Raw genomic sequence first — 24,490 nt, forward strand, 5'->3', positions numbered from 1 at the left:
GCCACTACATATTATAGTAATTTCAAATGTTGTTAAGCAGACAGCCGAAGCGGAAAAACCTCCCCACTTAATCAAAACCGCAGTGCAGGTGGGACTTCGCTGTTTGCAACTCGCTTCAGAGCTTCGACCCGAAGCAGACGACGCGGGCGCTGTGTCCATGTGATCCCTCAGACCCCGTCACACTGACCGCGGCGCCAGCTTTTCCAGTCGAGGAGTCATGGATGAAGGAAACTTCCTTCCGCCATGGGTGAAGCCAACGTTTTTAGATTATTAGATTAAAATCTAGTACACTCTAGTTGGGTGGAGCTTGCCCTCAATAATTAGTTTAAAAGTCAGACGCGACAGTGCCCGGCTAGCTCAGTCGGTAGAGCATGAGACTCTTAATCTCAGGGTCGTGGGTTCGAGCCCCACGTTGGGCGACACTTTTTAACTATTTTAATTTTATTTGGGTTCGTAACTTTCTTGTTTAGAAAAATACACCACACATTTCTTAGCTGCACGATGCTCGTGGTTGCGCGTGTGATACTAACGGACGCCGGCTTGGCGTGCTTACTATGTTGCGCTAACTCTTCATCCTCCAGCGGAAATGCAGTAGCATGTGTCATTACCCCTACACGTTTGCGTGGTTGAGATTCGCGCCGTGAGAAAAAAAACGACGATCATGTAAGGAAGCGAATAAGCGGCTGGCTGCTAAATTTTCAGAATGGCGGATGGATACAAAGTAATGTGCCGGGGTCTGGGATCTCGCATTTAGAAAATAGTTCTAGGAAACTAGACCATACTACACTAGTGTCAGTTGTTTACGACAATAATTTAGGAGGTCAAAAAATTATTTGTCCTGGAGATTATCATTTCTTTCAATGAAAGTTATGAATACGCAGTTAAAGGTTAAAACTGTGCGAACGTGATGTCATATCCTATCGTCTGTGTTGTTGCTTGTTGGTAATGTGGTAGTCGTGGAGTTTCCTTGTGTGCTGCTCTTGTAAGTTGAGTTAAACATATTGCGAAATTTGATGCGTTATCGTTCACTTGGAAGCCTAATGAGCATTTTACATTTTCACTATCACTATGTGGACGTGCAGAAAATGTGGAAAGCCTGTTTACTTCGGTAAGTTGAGCGACTGCTGACTACCTCCTTTGTGCTGTGCTGACAGCGTTGACGGCTCATCGCTTCCGTCGCTGTATAATCGCTAAAGTTGCACCCTGGGATATAAATAAAGATTAAACAGAGAAGGCACTTCCAGTGCCAACTGTTGTGTCGCGTAATAACGTATGAGCCATGTTTAAGGCAACATGTCTTTATTAAAGGGTCTATTAGTAAACGAAGTGCAGAGAGCGTTCTTTGCTGGAGCGCGGAGATATTCGTTCACGATAGACGCACGCGTTTCTAGCTTGATTAAAGAATTCACGTAGCCACGCGATACAACTGTCATTTTACTTCAACGCAGTGTTATTACGTGTTCAAATTTTATTGATAAGACGGCTGCTAATCAAGCAGGCGGCGCAAGAGTGATAAGTGCGGAAGGTTGTGCTTTGTCTTTGTAAGCAAACAATATAATAATCGTACCGTGTTGGTGAAGCAGCGCACTGACCAGGACAAGGCGGAGAGACACAAGAATACACCACACGGCGATCGTGTTAGTGTCAGCGAGTCAGCAGCAGCGAGGGTCTTGTATTGTGTGTGTCCGCCTTGTGCTGGTTAGTGCGCTGCTTCACCAACATGGTATGATGATTAATCACGAACTCCCCCAACTCTCCACATTACTAAACAATATAATAATTGCTAATTTCATTTCGCTTACCCGCACGCCACAGCCGAGCGGAAGACGTCAATGGGCTATGAGTGGCATCCGGAGTGCCTACGCTGTGAAGAATGTGGAAAAAGGCTGAATCCCGGACAGCACGCTGAGGTGCAGCTACCTCTGTTTCATCTCTTTCTACCTTTACTTTTGGTGATTGGCGTTAGCGAATTTATTGTTTAGGTCGGTTGTGAACTCGATAGACAAATGATTGTTGAATGTTCTTGTCGACTTCTATTCGTGCCCACGGAACGCGACACACTGCTGCGTGAAATTGTTTAATTGTTTATTTGGGATGCATCCAATTCAGCGGAGTTTCTGTGCCACATGAGGTGACACTAGGTGGTACAGGAGCTGCGCCTACATGTGCCAACTACCGTAATTTTGCATCCGCATGAAAGCGAAATTCCGCAGCTCCGGGATGTTTGGTAGCCAAAATGTCCTCCATGAAGGTATTATCCCGGAATCGCATTTCGGGGAAGTATCACTATGGGTTGCTTTTCCCTACATTTATATCCTTACAACAGTGACTTCTCGTTGAGGGTGCTCAAAATATTGACTACAGCTTCCCTATATTTACTAGTGGAAATGAAAAATATTAGCAGTGGCTACACATTTCCTAACTGTATTTGTAGTGTGACATGTGCCAGAAATAGGCTATATGTGTGAGTTATGACAGCAAGATAGCATAGAAAAACAACTGAGAGTACAGGGTTTTGTTTTGACCATTGTGCCTCTTGGAGATCTCTTGTTTACTGTTTGAGAACATCTGAGGTATTCTGTAACCTTTAAAGTATGGGTTTACAACAGAAATATTCTTGTAGCAATGTTTAGGCTCCCGATTGTGACAACAAGACACAGTTTTGCAGCTGTTGAGGAACAATGGATGGCAGTAATGCATTTTGTGATGAACAAGCCTGCAGTTTACACTGCAGTGCTATGAAAACTTATGTCCACTAAGCAAACTTTTGTGCCTCCTAGTTCCAAGAGACTATGGTTGCTGCAGTGTGACTATTTAGCATCTTCTCCACAACGTGACTCCAAGCACGTTGTAATAATTTAATGCTTTTAAGTTGCTTTAGAGGTGCACATTTCAGCGGTGAAGCATGATGAGGCCACTGATACTCATAAATTTTTGTCCGCTTCAAACAGCACAAGGGGGTTCCCTACTGCCATGTCCCTTGCTACAGTGTCCTTTTTGGCCCGACTTTATTTGGCCATGGTTCACAAGTTGAGGCACACACAAGCTTTGGAAAAAACACCAAGGACCGCCAGTGTGTTTCTTCTGTCCCAAGGTATGCTTTGATGGGACCGACCTGTCAGTGGGTTTGATGTACCCTTTTACTCAGAGCAGTCGCAAAGGCTCAATGCTATCAAATGAAAAATATCCTTAATCTGTACAGCTTTTTGATATTTTATTACTTGTTTGTGTACTCAGAAATTATTTCAAAGGCACCGCAGAGGGCCTAAGTGACATCTACATTTCTACTCCTGAGCTGTTTCATCTACACTGTCTTTGAAGCTGAGGATACTGAATGGAACTTTTTGTTTAACTCAGTGCTGTACATCAGCATAATACTTTTGGTGAACAGAAGGCACATGTACAGGCATGCGAACAATGAGAATACTTCTGTGAACAAAACAAACAAACACTTTAATGAATATAAAGTCATTGGAACAAATGGTGCAAATGCTGAATTAATTACAGGGTCTAACTGAAGAGTGTGGCTTCTTTTTTTTTCACTTTTTTTTTGCACAGATTGTCAGTTTGAATTTAGAAGTAAAGATTTAACAATCACTGGCATACTTGGTATTCTGGATTGATTGCTTTTGGGGATATCACTTTTAATGGACGCCCATCAACTAAGCTAGTGACCAAATGCCTGCCAATCCAATGAGCCATTGTGCATAATGCTACATCATTAAAGATGTAAGTATCCCTGAAAGTAACCAGTTTAGAACATGACTACTGATTATATCAATATGAAACAATGTCTTATATTTTGCTGTCATTTCCTTGAGCATTCTGATCGCTTGTTAAGAATCTCGCTGCATATTAAAAGCACTGCATGCTACAACTTAACGCTTCATTTTTCTTCCAGAAATCATCTGGAGGGAAAACTAAAGGTTTACAATCAATACTATGAGGGGAAAAGCGGCATTGTTCAAAGCCGTTTGGTAGGTATAAAATTCACAATGTATTCTTTCATGATATGTCTGTGTTTTGGCAAAATTATATGGCCCTGCAATACTTCTTGAATATAGTAAATAAAATTGCGATACTGTTATGAATATCTGAGCCTGTATGTGCAGCTTGTAGCCACATTGTGCGACATTAAATGTGAGTCTGTAGATGTAGATCTTCGAAAATCATCAGATAACAGAAAATATCAGAAAATAAAATAAAACATATGATGTGTGACACATAAACAAGTGTCGTTACTAAACAGTGCATCTGTTAAAAGCAGAGAAATGTCATCACTGATAGGGTAGTAGTGTCATGCTGTTGCTACCACTGTTCCAATACGATGGACCCCTATGGACTCCGAGATGGATGGCACAATGGTTGGTGGGTCACACCACATGCCGTCAAGGTGTTGCTGATCAAAAGCTGGGTGTGAGGATGGGGTGGAGCATACTTGGCATTGTTCTACGCAAGTGCAGCACACAGCTTTGCTTTGAGTACAGTAGGAACTGAAAAATAAAGGGCAAGGCCTCAAGGGTGGGACAGTAGCAGATATTCATTACTAGTGACTCCATTTACACAACAAGGCATGTTAAAAGGTTTTGTTGGGAGAGATCCAGGAGGACATGTTTTGTGGTACCAGACACATTGCATACATCTTTCATAAAAGATATTGCTGAGCCCCCTTGAAGAATCTTTTATGACTTCGTAAACTCATGTATAGCCATAATTGCTGCGCAGTCCACATTGCAGAATTTTTCTTGGACAAAAAAAAATTTGAGAGAAGCTGCTTCAAATTGCTGTGTCATGAGGTATGGCAACAGGCTACCTTAAATGGACAGTTGTATGTGCTGGCTACTAAGAAATTGCTGCCTTGTGCTGACTTGAGGTAAAAGTATCGCTCATAATACAGCCTTCTTTATGTGGCTTGATAGAAAGGTCAAATGGAGTTGTGTACGCTAGTGTGCATTCGTTTCATGTACTGAAATGCCACTCTATGGAATTCTTTAGGAGTGCAGTGTTGCAGTGCAACAGTGAGAGGAATTAATGAGATAGAAAAAGAAAATGGTGACAGCTCTTGTATTTTGTTTCTATCAATAAAACAAACCTAGTTCCTAGTGTGGCACTTTCTGTCTTGTAGCACCTGCATACACACTCCCGCGCTCCTGGATGTTCCAGGTCGTTGTTGCTTTGTGTATTATTGTAATTTTTTTGTTTTAAGTAGTGCATAGGGGACATCAAATTCAACACTCATGATAAGAATGAATGTCATACACTTACAAGCTGTTCTTGCTTTGCTTCCAGATGCCGCTATTTTCTGTAAGTGATAAGGGAACATGAGGTGTAACTTCCAAGTGCTGTGAATGTATCATTTCAAGTGACTGACAGGGTGGTATCTGCAGAGAAATGGCCGCCTGATCTTGGAAGGGTCCATCAGAATCTTCTGGGGAGTGAATCGAGTGATCCGTCTGAAAGAAGACCATGATGACCGTATCCCTGTACGAAGAAGAAGGACATCACTGCGACTTAGTCGACTGGCCATCAATTCAAAGGACAGAGGGGTATGGAACAAACAGCCCTGTAGATAATTTTCTTGTTTTTCTCCATTACTTGGAGAGATTTAGTGTGAGACACACTAAGAAAGAAAGGGGGGGGAGGAAGCATACAGCTCCACATTGTGCTGGAACTACAACATACTTGCAAGCTTGTTATCTGTAACTCAGCAGTCAAGTGCATTGGGCTGCAGTCTGCTGTTTATTTCTAAGCATCATGAGCATGATGGCATGCATCTTTAGGCACAGCCAAAACAGGAATAGAGCATATTTCATAGACCTTATGAACTTTTATTGGCATCTTATATAGAAACTGGCTCTGCTGTTACAGCTGTTGGAACTGCTGGTGTCCTTCACATTCACATTATTTGTCTTGTACTGAGTCCAAGATTCCAGCCAACTGGAATGACTGCAGAAGAGTGTGACTCACTCCAGGGTTTATAAACTTTGATTGCCTGCTGAAATTTTGTAAAGGAGAACATGCTTTAGTGTTTTGTCTAGTACTTGCTCAGGCTTAATCATGTTTACCCACATAAGCTTTTTTTATGCACGTTCACTGGCTCATTGAAAACAGTTCCGCCCCCCACCAAAAATTTAGGGTTTGGATTTAAGTTTATGAACTGTTGTATCCCATTAATTAAGTCATTAGCTGATTTCTGAGGCTGTTAACCTGTTTGTTTACGTTTGCCATTAAACTGCATACCTTCTCATATTTTCATACTTCATCATTTGAACTCACAGGCTTGAGGATCATATCCATCAGTATTTATTTGCACAATACTTGCAGGCCCTTGAAGGAGGGGCATCAGCATGTTTAGAAACAAGTGCTGGCAAAAGAAATGAATAGCAAAATAATAGTATGTCACATGACGAGAACAAAGTTGCACACTGCAACATAGAGCATACCATTCACAACAATCGTAATGCATAATATGGATGAATGAGAGATCTTGCAGTTCAGTCAACATCGACAAAATCCATGGTGTGTGACACTCTGAAATACAGCATTACTGTTAGAAAAGTCATCAATTGAGCAAAAATAATAACCCATATTAAAGAGCAATTAGGTCAGATGAATCACTGCTACATAGCATTAATAGTGGCACTGAGTTTTGCTCAGTAATTATATGGGGAAAAATCAAAACAGGAGTCTGTTGGTTAAACACTAAATGAAATCTTTGTTTCCTCTTGGCGATGCAGATTTAATCATGACATCGAAGGTTTTGCTAAGAATCAGTATCCAGTGCCAGGTGGTTGTGTTTGAGATTTAAAAAAAAAAGGCTTTAATCTTAGAATCTCGGGATGTAGTTAGGTGCCTGGATTCCTTCTTGTTTCATGAGACATGCAAGGAGTCGCTTTGTGTGGTACTTTGAAAAGACAAGGTGGATGGGTTTGAGCCAAATCACTTCTGGAGATTTATTGTTTATGATGCAGTTGTGCATTGATTTAGTAGTCCCAATTTACTTTGCTTGCTTTCGGCTCTATACTTTAACTTTGGCAGTGATGTTTGTTTGAATGGAAGGCATCTCGTTGGCACAGAGTGGTGATAAACACGTGGCTTACCTGGTTGCCTTTAATTGTACTGGTGTTGCGGTGCTCAACTGCATGACAGTGGCTGGTGGTTATTCCATAAAGCAAGAATACTTTAGGAGGCAAAACTTCTGTCTTTCCAACATCCCAAAAAAGTCGCAGTGCCAGGCCTGGTGTTGAGGCGCCCTCTGTTACGTTTACCTAGTTAGAAAGTTTACATAGGGAGACTCTCTACTGTTTGTGATTTCTTCTTATGGACTGTAGAATTCCAGAAGCTTGCTTGAGCTGTTGCTTTTTCATAGGCGTGACGTGTTTTCAAATAATTGGGAAATAAAACATGTCACTTACACAGAAACTGAAAATAATAAATGCAAAAAAAGAGTAGATGATGCGCAAAGGGCCTGTTTAGTGAAGAGGCAAAGCCATTGTTTTGCCACAGTAAATTCATGTCAAATTTTCATCCTATAGAGCTAAATAGCAAGCATTCCACCTCTACATGGCCATGGAAACTATAGTATAAACTCTTAGAAAGAATCGCACACAGGTGAGCTGGCTCAAGTGCTTTCAACAAGCGAGAAATGTCTAAAACTGCATTTTTTGTTGTAGAAATTATTCAAGAGGCAAAAATTGTGAGCAACAAAGATGAAGAAGAGTGTCTGCAAGTCCGAATAGTCCACTTTAGCACAAGAGGAATGTTAAAACATGTGCAACCCATATACTGGTTACGTGCTAGTCGGAGAATTTATCTGTAATTGTGGCACAATTAGTCAACATAAGGGAGCAGCACTTTCTACTCAAGTATTCCTACTGGTAGGTTGTTTTACACAGAGTGCAGCACATCCCATGCCAGGCATTGCTTGTGCATTGCTTGTGCCCAGGACACACTGTCGAGAAATTTTTGCCAAATATGCCAAATTTGACTATATGGCACACCTAGCCCAGACTTTTCATGCAGTTCCCATAGAAAACAACTTAAAAGATCAAACCTGAAATACTATCTGTGTAGTACCGGAAATTTTGCATTTCCACCTTGCCAAGCATCTCACCATTGGGCTACCCGTGCCCGCTACATGGTGTGGTGTGAAGAAACAATTCGTGTTTCAGCCCTGATGCTGTCAGATGGCTTTGGCGTTTTTGTTCACTAGGCAAAGATTACTTTGTTTGAGTGACTCTATGAGGCTGTCTTTCACCAACCTGCAAGAGATGCCTTTCACATTGACTTATTTGTTCTGAGTAAACTGTCTTGTAATGCAGTGTACAAAGGTACACATTTCTCTCTTTGGGTGCAGGGCTTACGTTAGCTGCAGCTTGCTTTTTATAAACATTTCTTCTCCTTCCTGCCTCTTCTTTTTCAGTCCAAGTACTTGCAGAATGGTTCACCCGAGAAGGAAAGTGGTGGCAGCATGGAAAATGGCACCGAAGGCAAGAATGGTGGCCTCAGGATGAGTGCAAGCACTGACAACATGGTTGCAGAGGTGCAGCTTTCGGATCCAGAGTGCAGTGAGAGCCATACAAATGGCAGTTCATCAGAAATCGGCCGCAGCTATCGGACACTACCGAACCCCGGGAAACATTCCCTGTCGGACTTGCTGGCTGACACCAGTGCGCAGCAGCAGTCATTGGCCTGTGAAGATGCCAATGGCTTTGAGGGTGTGACACTGCGCAGCAAGGCTCGTTCCTCACGAGTGAAGCTGCGCCGCCGTTGTTCCATCAATGGGCACTTCTACAACAGAGAGGTAAAGACACCCTTGTGCCTGTTCACGATGCGTGATACGTATATTAACTTTCAAAAGCCGTCGAAAATAGTATACTGTACTGTTAGGTTAGGCTACATTACATTAGTTGTTGAAGAGTTTAAAGATTGGACATTCTGCTTGTTCTCATGTTCAGTGGTATTTTGTAGGAATATGAAGTGTCAGAAGGGCAGGCCTACACATGCCCAACTGGCAGTGGTGAATAGTATTGGAGAAACTTCATTTAGTTGATTGTATATTGTGTATCAATGCTGAAGCAAAATTTTAAGGGTGTGCAAATATCTAAATTTTCGAATACGAATCGAATACGAATATTTAGCTTTGAATACCGAATAATGATATGCACATGCATTTATTAGCAATTTGGGTTAATTTTTTTTATGGTGGAACATTGCAATTGCATTGTCAGTGTTAAAAAAACTAGAATAGTAAGCCGTTATACTAAAACATTGCATATTTGGCTCATGTTAAGTTCGAAAATTTCGTAATTTCCACTAGATATCCTCGCCAGCCTGTGCCTTATATACCACATCAAATGCCCGTAAGCTTGGAGCCATTTGATCTTGTGCCAGTTGTTACTCATTGCACTTGCTGTCAAGAAATAAGCTCAGAATTGGAGTTGGCGCTGCAAAAAAAGGAAAAAGAAGTGCACCTTCGCTCTCTGCGAACTTGTGTTCTTTCTACTGAGAGGCTGGCTTTCCTGCAAAGTTTAGATGTTCAGCGGCTAAGTGTAATTTGCAGGCAAAATTTTACTAGCAGCACGAAATTATCACAAAATTCAGCACAACGCCACAATATTCCTAGATTAGATATAAACAAATGCTAAGAACTGTGTTTACTCACGCACAGCCAGCAATATAATTGATTTGATTCAAATATTTGTATCCAATCAAATATTCAAACATTTCCAAATACAGTCGAACCTCGATATAACGAACCTCAATTTAATGAAATTCTTGAAATAACGCACTTTTTATTTTTCCCAATCTCTGCCCCATTGAAAACCATGTATTTTTTTTCGCGATTTAACGAGGTCACTTTATACTGTACTTCCGATTTAACGAAGTCCTCGCGCATCGCACGCACATACCAGGAGCCTCCTTGACAGGCAGACGAAAACTTTAGCCGGGCATACAGCGATTTGCATGCGCCCTTTAATGCTCAAATTTTCCCGGCGTGCTTCAATACGTGGAGCAGAATTAGAGCAGAACGTGCCGCTGCGCCATCTATCGTGTACGTATGAAACCCGCAGCGGACGCGCTCATGTAGTGCTAACCGGAGTGCTTCAGAAGTTCCGGAACGCGTCACGCTATGACGTCACCGGCCTGTTGGAACGGGAAAACGCGAACCGGAAGTAAGTTTACGAACAGCGGTCGTTGGGCACGTTTTCTCAGTTGGTTACCGTATTTACACGATTGTAAGTTGACCACTTTTTTTAAATTTGAAAATCTGAAGTTGGGGGGGTCGACTTACAGTCGAAACCAAAACATGGCCCCGCCAAGAAAGCGAGACCAACGGGAGCTACAACGTAGTTACAATTTTATGTTTGCTCTATGGCCCTACCAGTATCTTTTCGCTATCCCGCGTGTTTGTTCGCTTTTCGAAAGGGTTTTTCAACATTTTTGAGAGTTTTACAGTGCATGCAACACTCATGGGGGGTGTCGATAGTTGTTGGAAGCGCCGCTGTTCCCATTTGCGGCGGCACCCTCAGAACGGCGGCGCTTGCGCTGAGTATCGGTAGTTTATGGAAGAGCAGACACTGCTCGCGGGTTTCTTTCACTGTTGAAAGGCATTGGCATTGGTTTGACGTGTTCCACTTGACTGCCGGCTACGTGCTACTTCTATGCTTCCCCAGTCGTCACGAGTGCTCCAGGCCCACTAATCGTTCGGCACTCCTTCACAGCAGCGTTCAACAGGGCTGTCATCCTTTACGCCGAAGAAACAAATCACAAACGGGTGGTGCGAGAGTGGCGACTGCAGCGAAGCGAAATTTTCACGTGTGACACGTGCCGAAGTCTGGACGCTTTCCGGAGCTGTAGGCTAAGCTTGCGGCGTACGTCACTGAAGTGCATGATCAGTCCCTGCCAGTGAAGTGCGACATGGTCATGAAACAAGCCCGGACCTTCACCTTAATTTTAAGGCCCTGCTCCGCCGTGAGTACAATGACGGTGACGAAAGTATGGCGTACACAACAGATGTCGTTGACTCGTGGCAGCTGCTCTGCGCTCTGCGATATTAAAGAGCGGCAGATGAAGCTGACGGAGTTCTTCGCTTCCACCTGAGTTGCATAGAATTGCTCTGCGGGAAGTTAAATAAAATACTCCAGCGTTCATGAATCAACGTCGTCATTGCTTTACTGAGCGCGGTATCATCCGATGGCTGCGAGCGTTAAGCGCTCTAATGGTAAGTGGTGGCCTCATGGATCCACCAAGTTAATACTGCTTCCAATTTTCCTCGAAAGAATATTCAAGTTGATAGCTCTGGTATGTGCATAATTTTTTTTTCTTTGCGCCATGGGTTGCCATGTCTTCGTGAAAGGAATCTTTTTTTTTTTTTAGTGATGACAAATCATGATGATGATGGCACTGATGGCCACATCTAGTGGCAGCTATGAGCACTAGGCGCGGCGCTTGCTGCAGACCTGCTCTTCGCCGTACGCGTAATGGAGAAAAATACGTTCATACCCGCTGGCTATCGGGCATCAATCACGCTCTTGGTTGTGTTATTAGTTCCGGGGTTTATTAGTTATCTTTGTCATTTTGCTATCTACAAGGTGCCATATGCCAGGAGTGTTCCAAGAACCTGCATCTTTATTTGGACTGCTGAAACAAGCGAACCTCGACTTAACGAAACTCGCGATTTAACGAAATTTTCGGCTGCAAATTGGACTTTGTTATATCGAGGCTCGACTGTATCTATTTTTTTAATTGGATACGAATATTAAACACATAACATTCAGTAATATTTGAACTGTTTGAATATTCACACATCCCTAAAAATTTGCATATAAATTTGTTGAATCTGAATTGGTAAAGCATAACTAGTATCATGTAGTATAGTATAGACCACTTATAACTTAAATCGCCAGAGTCTCGAATTTCTACTCTGTAAGTGGTACCGCACTATAACAAAAACATTCTTCAAAGGCTGTGCAGGTGCAAAACATGTAGACCAAGCAGTTGCGTGTCTGGGAATTGAAACATACAGTAGCCAACTGATTTTCCGGACCTGGAGGGGACCAAAAAATGGTCCGAATAAAAGAACAGTCCAAAAAATCTTTAAGTCATAAAACCGAACTTTATTCCAGCTAAACTGGACTGAAAAAGTCGCAGATGGTCCCTTGTTTTAAATTTCTGCTTTTTCTAACAACGTCTGCTTGCATCTGTGCAAGCATCATGTTTTCGTCATACACACTAGACAACAATATTAGAGCGTTGACAATGTCTTGCGTTGATGGTTGTGGGTGGCCAGAGGTGTCAGAGTCAGAGAGTCACTTTGCGGTGGTGCAGTCACCTGGCGCACGATCTCATCGTCCGTAAGTTCCGCACACAACTCTGCGTTGTTGTCGATCACGGCAAACTCGTGAAAAGTAACAGCAGTGGGAAGGTTCATCCCACTGCTGCGCAAGTCTGCAATCAGCTGCTCACTGGTGTCAATCATGTCTTCAGCAGTGCCGTTTGCCTCTTTGGTCACGAGCTCTTCAGAGTTGCAAAATCCAGCATGCCTAAAACAATTTGCAATCGTCGAAAGCTAAACAGCCTTCCAGGCATCCGCTAGCATGCCGAATGCCGAGAACAGGTTAACGGAGTATGTTTTCCCGTTGTCAAAATACATGAGTGTGAGGCCAAGTAAATGGGCCCGGTAGTGCACCTTGAGGTTTTTAATGACTCCTTCGTCCATTGGCTGGAGCACACTCGTATTCGGTGGAAAAAAATAGAAGACGAATAGCTTGCAGGTTGTTTACAGCGCCGTGCACCCCGCAGTTGTCTGCGACTATTACCACTTACCACGGGAAAGCACGTCTGCGTGCAGTGCTGACGACGCGACCGTGGGCTGTGTTGATGACGTGACCCAGGACTGTGTTGATGACCCAACTGCATGCACTGGTGACAACGCGACCATGGGCTGTGGTGAAGGCGCATCCGTGCATGGTCGTGACTGCATTGTGACATCGGTGAGAGCAGACATTGTCGCGTCAAATATTCAGCTGCGGATTTCAGCTCCATTTCTCACAAATGAAGAGGTTGCGCTACGAGAGGAAACAAGAGTGGATGTTTTGAATGCGCTGTCATCTACCTCTGCAACAAAGGGGAAATTTCAGCTTTTGAAAGAAGGAGAGTGTGCTGACGACGTGGTTCCCAAGTTGTCATTTTTTATTGTATACAAAACGGTCTTAAACAAGCTGCAATTGGTGCAGAAAAACGCCAATTTGTGTTGAAACTTGGCCATGTCTTGGGCTTGCAACTAAAATAGAACTGTTATGTGACGACTATGGGGTGATAAGCAAAAGGTGGTCATCCCCAAGATGTGCTGGCACTCAGCAGATCAACCCTCTTGAAGTGAACATTTGTGCATTGAGAGCTGTGCAGTCAGTGGGCAAAAAGCAAGCAACGTTGAATGATATTTTTTCCCACATGGACATTTCCCATTGAGGACTGCATCACTAGTCCTATGCAAGGTTGCACCGTAGGCATAGTCACTCTGCCACTGCCTCAGCAGCCATGACCATAGAATCCGAAAGTGCACAGAAGGTGTGCGAGATCTACAGAGAACTTGGATGCGCCCCAGGCAACGTTGATGCGGTCTATAATGGCACTTGGATGACAAGGGGCCACACAGTAACATTGGTGTTGGCTGTGTTATTGAATTATATTCTGGCCTTGTCTTGGACCACTGTGTCCTCTCCAATTATTGCCATGGCTGTTCTCTTGGCCCCAAGCCTGGAGACAGTATTTACTCAGAGTGGCATGAAGACAGACCACAATGCCAAAAAAACACCGAGGCAAGTGCAGGGCAAATGGAAATAATTGTGGCAAAAAGCACGTTTCAGTGGTCTCTTCAGAAGCACCAGCTCCATTGTACAAATGTCCTTTGTGATGGGGATAGCCGCACTTATATTGCCCTAAGTGAAGACAAAGTGTATGGTTTTATACCCATACAGAAACAAGAGTGCAAATCACGTGAAGAAAAGAATTGGCACTGCTTTGTGCAACCTTGTTGAGAAAAACAAACGAGCAAGGACCATGAGCTCAGCATGAGTGGAAAAGGCTGCCTAACACACGGATTAATTAAAAAAACTCACAAACTATTATGGCTGGGCCATAAAAAGTAACCCAAGTAATGTGCTTGCTATGGAAAAGGCCATCATGGCTACTTTTCACCGTATACCGTATTTACTTGCATAAAGATCGCACTCACGTAATGATCGAACCCGTGAATTTTGTCGTCAAAATTCGATTTTTTTCTTTCCCGTGTAATGATCGCACCCTGAACTTGTCATAGCGATATGTCATGCGCCAAGTCTAGCTATGATGATCGCACTTACCATCTGTCGAATGCTACGTCAAGACATACCAAGCGGTCTGCACAAACCCAACATTCTTAAGCAGATGCCCCATTTCATTCATCTCTTTCCGCGCTTCCATGAAAAAAAAAAGCTACAACCAAACTTGCCTCGGCTTTATTATTTGTAGGCTTCATAATGGTTTTGGTCAACAACAAAGGGTGCCTTTCGATTCTTCTCGTCTGCACTCGTGGGCACGCAACAAATCGCGAGCAGCAACGATAGTGGCCACGTTTACACTGATACGTTAGAAGTACCCTATTTGTATGCCGACACTTGTAACGCAGCTGAGATATTCGCCCACCCTTGACGGAAACATGCCGTATTAGGATAGCAGTGAAGACGAATGCCGCAGTTTCCGCAGCATGCCCACCATGTGTTTCTATGTCACTGGCAGCTAAGGTCGCCCATTTCTGTTTTTGTCCCCTCAAAGTGGACATGGCTACGTTATTGTCGCAAACTTGGCGATATTAACAATATTATTCATTACTGATACAGAAGAAACTGTTTCAATGCGCGTAATGTACTTACGAGAAAAAAAATAATCGCGTTCGGTGCGTTCAGCTTGCTCCTCCGGCTGCCATTTTTGTTTTGGTGTCCCCCACTGACAGTGGCAGCCGCCTGCTTGTTGACCCGTTGTCATCCCGCAGCAAATGCACGTTGAAAAAAGAAAAATTTTCTTTTCGTGGGAAATTTAACCGCGTAATGATCGCACCCCTGAATTTACAGCAATTTTTTTGCAAAAGAGTGCTATCATTATGCGAGTAAATATGGTAACATCGACCGATGATGAGCCGCATCACAAGCACTGTCCCACTGGAGTGAACTCTTGGTGCAAGTTTAATTCAGCAGTGGCCTCAGGTCAACCAGCCCCTGCACACAAGCTGCGGCTTCCTGCACATGTTCGAGCAGCACTCCTGCCAATATGTAAGCGTCTATCTGCAAGAGAACTCCTCGAAAGATGCCAGCAAGGCAAAACACAGAACGCCATCGAGTTGCTGAACAATGTCATGTGGTCACTCCAATCAAAAAACTAGTTTGCCCCACTCCTGAGTGTTGAAAGTGCTGTGGCAGATGCAGTTTGCCATTTCAATGCTGGCTATGAAAAAGCACTGCAAACAATTACGTCACAACAGGGATAAGGTCCAGGATCGTGTTCACTGCGGCAGGCTGCTGAAAAGGACGCACAATGTATCAAAAAGGCAACAAAGGTGCACGAAACTGCTGTAAAGAAGCGAAAAATTACATCAAAATGTAAAGAAAATGTGTCCTCACAGGCAAAGGGCACATTTTAAGTGCTCTAAGTAAATATTTTAATGTTTCCAGCAAATAAAACTTTGAGCTCCATTTCTCCGTTTTTGTGCAGTTGCTTTCAGTGATCCCAGTTCCATTTCACAACAAATGAAGACAGAATCATTCTGTCTTTTGCACTAAGATCGTGAAACATCAGTGAGTGCAATAAAGCTGTTCATTTTCATCTGCACCTCGTAAAAAAATGTATAATGGGTTTTTTGCAAAGGTCGTTGGTAGTTTTTCACCTTCCCTATCACTAGAAGGGGCAGCTTTTCGTTGCCAACCGCATTTGCCCTAACCATAACAGTTACCCTCTTCTTACTATGCTTCCCACCAGCGCAGGCCTCATTAGTAAAGGAAAGTGAACGGTCCAGCAGCATATTGAAGAATAGGCCTGTCTCGTCACAATTAAAAAATGTTGGCAGGAGCATATTCTTGTAGCAGAGCCTTCAACTTCAACTCGTCCGGTAATCCGTGACTGTAGATTGATCCATGGCACCACTCTCCCCACAAACTTTCTTGAAAGAGACTCTGTGCCCTTTCTTAGACCCACAGATCCACCCATCGGTGAACCATCGGTGAAGTCCTGAATGTCCATTTTTAAATCAAGCATCTCGGCTTTCTGCTTGAGCATGTTGCCCGAAACGGGGAGGTTCTTTGCTAGGACTTCTTTCAACCACAGTTGCAGGGCCTCTTCAAGCTTCAGATGTTGTCCTTTCCGGTCAATTTTTGTTGTTTTGCAGTTGGACTGGTCAACTGCAGACAATATCTTTTCTTTGTTTTTCACATAATCAGACAAGGTCTGTTTGGAGATATTAAACTCTTTCGCGACGTCGACTTGGGTCCGTGCTTGCTCGATAGGCCTGATGGTTGGCGGCCTTCTTGTCCAGCGTCATGGTCAAATATTTTCCACGCTTCTTCAACACATTCGGTGGAGGCGGGTGAAGAGCAGGGGCCATGGCGTCAAAAACACGTCGGCGTTGCACTGAATGAACGGCCGCAACGCACTGAAATAGCGATGATATGTTGTACAGCGGCTAGTGATTGCAGGCGATGATTTCAATTGCACTGTACTGGATAAAAGCCGGTGAATCACTGCTGGACCAAAACGTGCGCGACACCACCTACGACACCGAGGCGAAACTGATTATGATGGTGGTTATCGTGAGCATCTCCTGGCATTCATAGGTTGTGTCCAAAACTGGTTGCACATGACCAGTTTCCAGCTCTCAAAATCGCTTCCACCGCAGGCTACAGGCAAAAGCATGGCCTCTAATGTCGGCATTTCTTAACAACAGGCGCCACCATTGCCGCATGGATTTGTACGCCTCTTATACTTGCTAATCAAATTACTATACCGATCCAAGCCAGTTCACGTCCAATCCAAAGCTAGTCGAGCGGCTCAAGATTCAAGATGGCGTCCTTCCTGACTCATAACGCTGCTCCGTTGCGGCAAATTTTGTCCTGCAAATCGAACTTCTGGCTTTATGTTGTCTAAACAATCAGTCATGAAAATGCATCAGCTCTATGGGAACCCTGATGGTGCATTTATGAAGTCCAGAATATCCATTAAGCCCGAATTTTTGGAGTCAGAAAAATCGGTCGGCTACTGCACCACTGGAATATGCCCTCACTTTTGTTGGCGAGGTGGTTCCTTCGCTTTCCAAGTGGCATAGTCTCTGCGAAGCATTTGCTTGACTCTGCACTAAACCACAACTTTGACCATCGACTTCTGACGATACGCCGCTAGTTAGGCCTAGCCGACTGGGGTGCCAGGTGGCATGCTGTCGCAGGAAGCTTTCCCTTGATATATGTTCTTACCCATAGACAAACATACAGAGATCTGGCATGCAATCACACACACATGCTCAACTGACGGCAGCGCACATGAAGCGGAGTTAGTGGGCGATTAGCTGGCAATTGATGCAAACACGTAGAGAAAAATTTTGTCTGTCTATGTAGGTAGGAAAGGCGAAAGGTCACGTATGATCAATATTTCGAACTGATGAATTTGCTGAACACCATTTAAACTGACAGCATTGCGGAGTCAAGGTTGCATGCGTGATATCTATACTTCGCAACAATGCGCAATACGGTGGACAAATGTGAAACGCACTCGCAGCCTCGAGCGATTTTTCTCGAGTTGTAAAAAGACAACAAATTGATTTTACAGTTGAAAGTCGCTTTTCCAGCCAGCTTGATAATTCGGACATTTTTGAGAGACCGTTCATGGCCAAAAAATATCAGTCGGCGACTGTATTTGCTTTCCGCACACAAACTGAAGAGCCAAATAGCAACACTGTACATGCATTCAGTGTGGACCATATGCCGTTGAGCCAGTACGCTGCCGCCAGTTGTTGTTATTGTTCGTTCAATCACTCACTTGCTCGCATCTGCTCCTCCTTTGCATTGCCCTCATCACTCTCCCCTTGGCCGGCATGCCTCATTGAGAAGCGCGCTCGCTGCCTCACCTCTCTGAAGGATTTTACGGCAACCACAATATAACCGGTATTTCGTCTTGTGCAGCTTCATTACAAGCGGTACATTCGGCGATCGACAATTCGGACTCCACGGGGAACGTAAATAATTCCCAACTATCGAATGTATCCAAAAAAAATTAATTTTATTTACGTTTTAAGCCCCCTGTGCAAGGAATAAGTGGTGAATTCGTTGCTGCATGCACTTCCATTTACGTGCAACCAAGTGTGGCTGTATTTCAGCCAGTTTTGTGCTGTCACTTTACGCCAATGCAAAAACTGCAAAGGCTCAAGTCCGCATGTGAAGGCTCCGGCGCACACGGCACATCATCATCATTCGAGTTAGTCGCTGTTTGACGGTGGGAGAACTTGCTCAATTATTTCGTCATCGCTCTGGTCGGCACACAACACCGCGCTGTCGACGTCTGCAAAGTCTTCAGATGTAATGGCGCCAGAAATCGGCACACCGCAGCCTAGCAGGTCATCAATGACGTCCACATTTGAGCAAGTTGTGCTAGGCGCCAGGTTCAGGCTCTTCAGTTGTACAGTCATGCGGACTGCTACTCGAGACTCATTCAGAGTCGGACTGCGAGGGCACCGTTGGTGTCATTTGACGCGGACTGTCGATAAGTTCACAAGAAAGACTTCTTGGAGTCAGCAGAGCACTGTCTGGAATGGAAACTAAACAAACAAGCAGAGAATAGTGGAACATTGTCCGAAAGGCAAACTCAACAAACAGAATGGCGAGAGAATGCCATGTGCGGGGTTACTGGAATAGAATATGATGATACCGATGTTAATGCGACCTATAATTCAGGCAAAGCCTCCAAGATTGGCATTTATAGTTAAATCTCTGAGGTGTAGTGCTACAACCAAGGCAAGGCCTAAGGGATTACCATCTAACATGTAATCTCTGAAGCCATACTTGATGTCTCGCGTATCTGAGGCGATGCTTGATGTCTTGTCGAGGTTACCAGAGGAGATAATGTGGGCAAAATCTGCATACGCTACAGCCATGGACGGAGTCCAGATAATCGAATGTAGAGCTGGCGGCTGTCCGAAATATCGGTCGTCTATGGGGCCATTGGCGGTGCTGCGAAGCTGTCCGAATTACCAAGCATGTCCGGATTATCAGTGTCCGATTTGTCGGTCGGGGATTGTATTCATATATATTTAGTTCTACGGGAAGACAAACGGGAGTCAGAAAACACTGCATTATAAGCGGTTACATTATATCTGGTCTGAGGTGTATAAAAGTTTATCAGTGTACAAGTAGAACGCCTTTGTAACGAAGTGCTTGGGGCCTCCAAATCATTCGTTACACAGGTCATTTCATTGTAAATGTTACGCACCACACAACTCACAATAGAACCGGGGCAGAATCATTCCTTCGTTATACAGGTCATTTCATTGTAGAGGCACTCGACTGTACTTATAATTAGACTAAGTATGGGGACACCATGCTGGCTTAAGATAGCCTAAGGTCCTTGTTTCATCCATGATGTTGTATTTATATGTATGACTGAGCCCACGTTTGATGTGCACATACAAGTGAACACATATTTTCTCAGTGTGTTTTATCTCTCCTCTCTCTAAATATATTTTCAGACAAGCGTGTTCACTCCCGCATATGGTAGCGTGACCAGTGTCTGGGTGACAAGCCTTGTGAATGCCCCAGAAGTAATTAACCAACTCTTGGACAAATTCAAGGTGGAGAATTCGCCTCAAGATTTTGCCCTCTATGTTGTTCGTGACACTGGAGGTATTGTGATCTTTTGTTTCTTTCTATGTAAGCATTTATTTGCAAGCAGGGTTTCAGCCTGAAACATGGCAGAAAACAAAATTGGTAAAGACAATTCTTCTTGCATGAACTGGAACTGAAGTAGATCATTAAGTTGCTTTTTCTCTACAAAAGAAAGCCAGTATATAAGAATTTTTAAAAAGAAAAGCTTTTTCAAACAGACTACGCTCTCTGTATTTGTGGCCTTGTCTCCTGCAAGCTGGCTCCACTGATGTGTTTTTATTTTATTGGTTGCAGTTAGCTAGGCATCTTGAGAAAGCTAAACTGATGTCTGGTGGTGACTTCTGCTAGATTTAGTAACCACTGATAGGAGAGTATGTTTCCTACATTCGTGTTCACTTTGACTACATTGGGGGTCTAAAGAGGTGCTTCACAGCATATTTCCTTCCAACCTGTTTGTGTAGACACAAGGGATGCATACAGTTTGAAGCAGTGGTTATAGTAACTGTTTCGTTACCGTGAGAAAATGGTAGTTTTTATAGGTCTCTGAAAAAGATTATTTACCAGTTCAAATAATATTCTAGCACACATTGAAGCATAGCATATTGTACTTAATGAAATGCTCTTTCCAAAAAGATACGTTGCAAAACAAAAAATTTATTAGGTAACTCGTAAAAATTCTAGAAAGCACCATTTTTGCTGCCAGTTGATAAAAACAAGAATAAAAAACATATCTGCAAGAACATTGGTATCAAAGGAAATTCAGAATATAAATTTCAAAGATAAATAACCCAGGAATAGTGTCTGAAAAGATGAATGCCACCGCCGTTCTTCGGATACAAAAAATAAAAGACCAGAAACTGCTTCATCGTTCGTGACATGCGGTGAAGCCACTCCTAAATTTTGTGAAGCACAGGTGTACTCCGCACTTTTCCTATAAAACGTCTGGTTTTTCTTCGACTTTTGCACTCCTCGTAACACATTTTGCACTTCCGCTTTTTCGGCATCTTCTGAGGATGGTCCCATGAGAACTCCAAGGAACGTACTTCACCAGTTTGTCTGGAGTCGTGCACCTTTTTCCAGGACCGGTCACTCTCAGCGTAGCTGCGCAACTACAGAATTGTGCATCCAAGCATATCAGTTTGCATCTTTGCAGATTGTCTTTATCACCTCTGTAGTGAAGAAGAGCAGAAAGAAATGCCATGCCGTTGTAAACTGTCTTGTGCTGCTCCATAGTGCTGGGCCGAGATGTGCTACGGGTGGCCTTCTTGGCGTGAACAGAAGTTTATTTGCTGCCGATGGCAGAGATCGGCAGCACATCATGACCAAGCAAAGTATGCACCCTGAAGATAATTAGTAGACCTCTCAGGTCACGCACAAAGATCAGCAGATAGGCACACATAAGGAAGGAGACCGCTCAAGGCCGTAAACGAAACTCACCAGTAAACAGCTGCGGATGTCCCAGGTTGACTCAAGACATTGTCGCCGTCAGAGCTTGAATCTGGTTTTCTGTCATCTTCGGAATCATAACTCGAGTCTTCGTCACTAAATTCAAGTGCGGGTGCAGCATAGTTTCAAGCGGGACGCTTTTCTCGCAATGCAGCCGTGTGGGACAACACCATGGGAGCGAGTTTCGATAACTGCGTAGTGACACTGGCAGCGCCCCTTGCTTAGATTTTACAAGAGAAGGACAACTGAAACTCTTGGAAGCTGGTTGAAAATGCCAGGTGCACATGTTGAAAATGCGGTGGACCTTCAGAAAAACACTTTGATGGAATAATATAACTCGGACTCCAAACCAAAGCTCACTAGTGAACAGCTGGTGTCATTTTCGGATAATTATCATCGCTCAGCACTGTCGGACAGCAAAGCCAGCGATATAATTTAATTCTTGACTTGCTGGGAGTCATTCGATCACAAAGTTTTGATGCTAGTGCTGCGTAAGTGAGCGGCATGCTTTTTTTCTCAAGTGCAGCGGAGGATTACAGTCACGCCCCTTTTCGCTACAACATATGCACATTGGTTTGCAAGAAGGTCTGTCACAAATCACAACTTGGCCAGAGTGGTAAAATTTAAACTGATTCTGAAAGTGCAGTGCCTGTACTATCTACTGAGTGGCCTTGGGGGGAGGGGGCGTAGAAAACCGAAAAATCGCGAAAAAGTCTATTTTTGGAAAACCACATATTCGGGCAGTATGTCTTATAAACTACGATATCTGTATCTATCAATGTCTAATTCATTGTGAAACTATTTCAAATAAAGTTTATAACAAGCCGCGGCAGCCCTCGAGCGGCCGAGTGAGTGCTCAAAATACTCTTACTTGCTGTGAATGCCATTTATCCACCGCTCCCCCGAGCGCCGCCATTTCGGTGTTTTGCTCATGCATTCTTGTGCTTTTTTTTCCCCGCCACCCACGGCAGCGGCAGCAGCGTGGGAGAGGCGTAAATCGCTCATGATTGGAGGGCTCGCAAGAGCTTTCATGTTTCCCACAGCTGAGATGCGAAGCTGAGATTGGGCGAAGCGCGCTCCTCAAGGACGCGGGGGAGCCCGCAACTCCCATTGGCTGCTGCGTGCAATGACGTACAGTCGCCGACCGTTTATTCGGACCTCACGGGGACTGCGAAAATGTCCGAATAAACAGGTGTCCGAAAAAGCAGATTAAGAAAAAAAAATGAAATCCTTTATTTCGACGCACTTATTCGGGCTCGGCAGTAGGCTTGGAAGAAATCGTGAATGCGCCGTTGCACGCTGTTCCGTTTACGCGCAATCAGATAAGCCTGAATCTCGGAGAGGGTCGTACGGTCACTATTGGCAGCTGAAAGCACAGTCACTGCTTGTACACGCTCCGCATGCGACGGCAGCGTAGCACATGGTGCGTCATCTTCCGACTCAGAGTCATCGTCCGGCAGTGCAGCAGAAACCTGACGAATGATCTTGCCGTCGTCGAGTTCTGCGCATGTCAATACAGTAGTGTCAGCACGTATGAAACTGTCAAATGAGACGGTGTCCGGAATCGCAATGCCACCACTGCGCAGGTCTCTGCAGAACATTTTCCGCGTCAGTAGGGAGCACATCGGAAGGCGACAAATCTTAGGCCTCCCGGCACCCGCTTGCCGGCATTCCCCAGCGCAGTCTGCGCGGGCACTGTCGGCGCCATTAGACCCTTGACGCGATGTTTACGTATGCTGCGTTGGATCACCGAAACCTCGGCACAGCACACAAAGCAAACACCACCGTGCCGACACCAGTCGCACAAACGAAAAACGCGGCCTGCTCGCAGCGTCTTGCGCGAAGAAACAAATCAGCTGCTGGATTGTCTTGACATGGCTTACTAAGCTGAAACCGGAACTGCTGCAGAGCCGCTCTATCTAACCAGGCAGAAACGATGATGATGAGTGGGGATTTCCAGTAGCGCCACTTCGTGGGGCAGCAAGGAAGCTCCGTTCAAAACAAAAATGGCGTTCAGCAAGTCGAACCATGCACCGGTCAGAGTCGGTGCATGGTGCTCTCGACTGAGTTGGCTAAAGGAGTGTCCGAAAAATCAGACGAGAGGTTGCAAGGTGTCCGAACTTTCGGCAGTTGTTATACATTACGGTCTATGGGGAGAATGGCGGTGCCGCGATGCTGACCGAATAATCGGGCATGTCCGAATTTTTGGAGTCCGGAAAATCGGTCGGCGACTGTAGTGGTCTCCTGCATAATGCGTTCAGCCGTTATCTGCTTCGGCTCCTCCATCGCCGGCCCTCTTTGTGTGTTCCGCTTGCCATCATCTATCTTTGCAGCTGTTCGCATATTCTCCAAGCTTCTACCGTCTTTACGAGATGATTTTCAACCGTCTTTACGAGACTGTTGTTGGGTTTAACGTGCTGATTGTTGTGCAGTCGGCCACGATGCACCCAAAGGAACTCAAGACACTACATGCATTCGGTGCAAGGAAGCGTTCTATGAAACTCGCCCGCGCGCCAACGATAATTGCATTTATGGTTCCTGTGGGGCAGCTTCTGCTTCATCTATTCAAAAGCGTGGTTGTGTCGACGCTTCTAGAAACGTGACTCCTGCTCCACCGATGCAAGAATTTGTTGTGACGAGTGCGCCTGGTGTCTCATGCTCATCGATAGCGGTTTCCACAGCCTGTCTTTCATCTTTTTTGTACAGTGCGATCGTATCGTCCACTGTGCACTAGAAAACACATTTCGTGACGTGTGAGGAGAAAGAGGCGGCGAACAAAAAATTCGCTGCTGTGCAACAAGGACTTGGCGCTATGTCAGCGATGGAGCGAAAATTTCAAGCAATGAAGCGCAATCTTGAAGCTGCCACCGCTACAAGTGAAGGCGAAGAATTTCTCCTTGTGCAAATGGATGCCCTAGGCGACCTGCTATCCGGGACCCCGTGCCAGCAGTGCTTCACAACTGGGATGAAGGCTCAAGGAGGCACCCAACTTGGACTTGCAACGAAGCTTGAGCTGCTATGTTTACATGGTGTAGTAGTTGCAAGCTTGTGGAGTTCTGCTCGTCAGGATGACTCAGTAGCCTTTGACGTGGATATAAGAGCCATTATGGCAACAAAACAGTTAGGGAAGGGACAAACAGCCCTCA

General features: G+C 44.5%; 1 protein-coding gene and 1 non-coding gene across 6 annotated transcripts in view; both read left to right on the plus strand.

The window, feature by feature from the left end:
* The first annotated feature begins 346 nt into the window (after positions 1–346).
* Positions 347–419, plus strand: TRNAK-CUU (transfer RNA lysine (anticodon CUU)). Its single transcript has one exon. It is a non-coding gene; the product is annotated as a tRNA-Lys (tRNA).
* Positions 420–721: 302 nt separating this feature from the next.
* Positions 722–24,490, plus strand: part of Rassf (Ras association family member) — a 58,262-nt gene continuing 34,493 nt past the window's right edge. Inside the window, exons 1-9 of one of the 5 annotated variants that reach the window (XM_075694242.1) lie at positions 730–982; positions 1,083–1,108; positions 1,816–1,910; positions 2,952–3,094; positions 3,902–3,977; positions 5,290–5,304; positions 5,388–5,546; positions 8,423–8,803; positions 19,763–19,916. In XM_075694242.1, the coding sequence (XP_075550357.1) occupies positions 1,833–1,910; positions 2,952–3,094; positions 3,902–3,977; positions 5,290–5,304; positions 5,388–5,546; positions 8,423–8,803; positions 19,763–19,916 (1,006 nt within the window). In that variant the 5' untranslated portion in view covers positions 730–982; positions 1,083–1,108; positions 1,816–1,832. Of the gene's footprint in view, positions 1,109–1,815; positions 1,911–2,951; positions 3,095–3,901; positions 3,978–5,289; positions 5,305–5,387; positions 5,547–8,422; positions 8,804–19,762; positions 19,917–24,490 lie in introns of all 5 variants that reach the window. The other 4 variants (XR_012828672.1, XM_075694243.1, XM_075694240.1 and 1 more) reach the window with 4 other exon arrangements.

Source organism: Dermacentor variabilis, chromosome 1 (genome assembly GCF_050947875.1).
Source record: "Dermacentor variabilis isolate Ectoservices chromosome 1, ASM5094787v1, whole genome shotgun sequence".
In the NCBI taxonomy this organism is placed as follows: Eukaryota; Metazoa; Arthropoda; class Arachnida; order Ixodida; family Ixodidae; genus Dermacentor; species Dermacentor variabilis.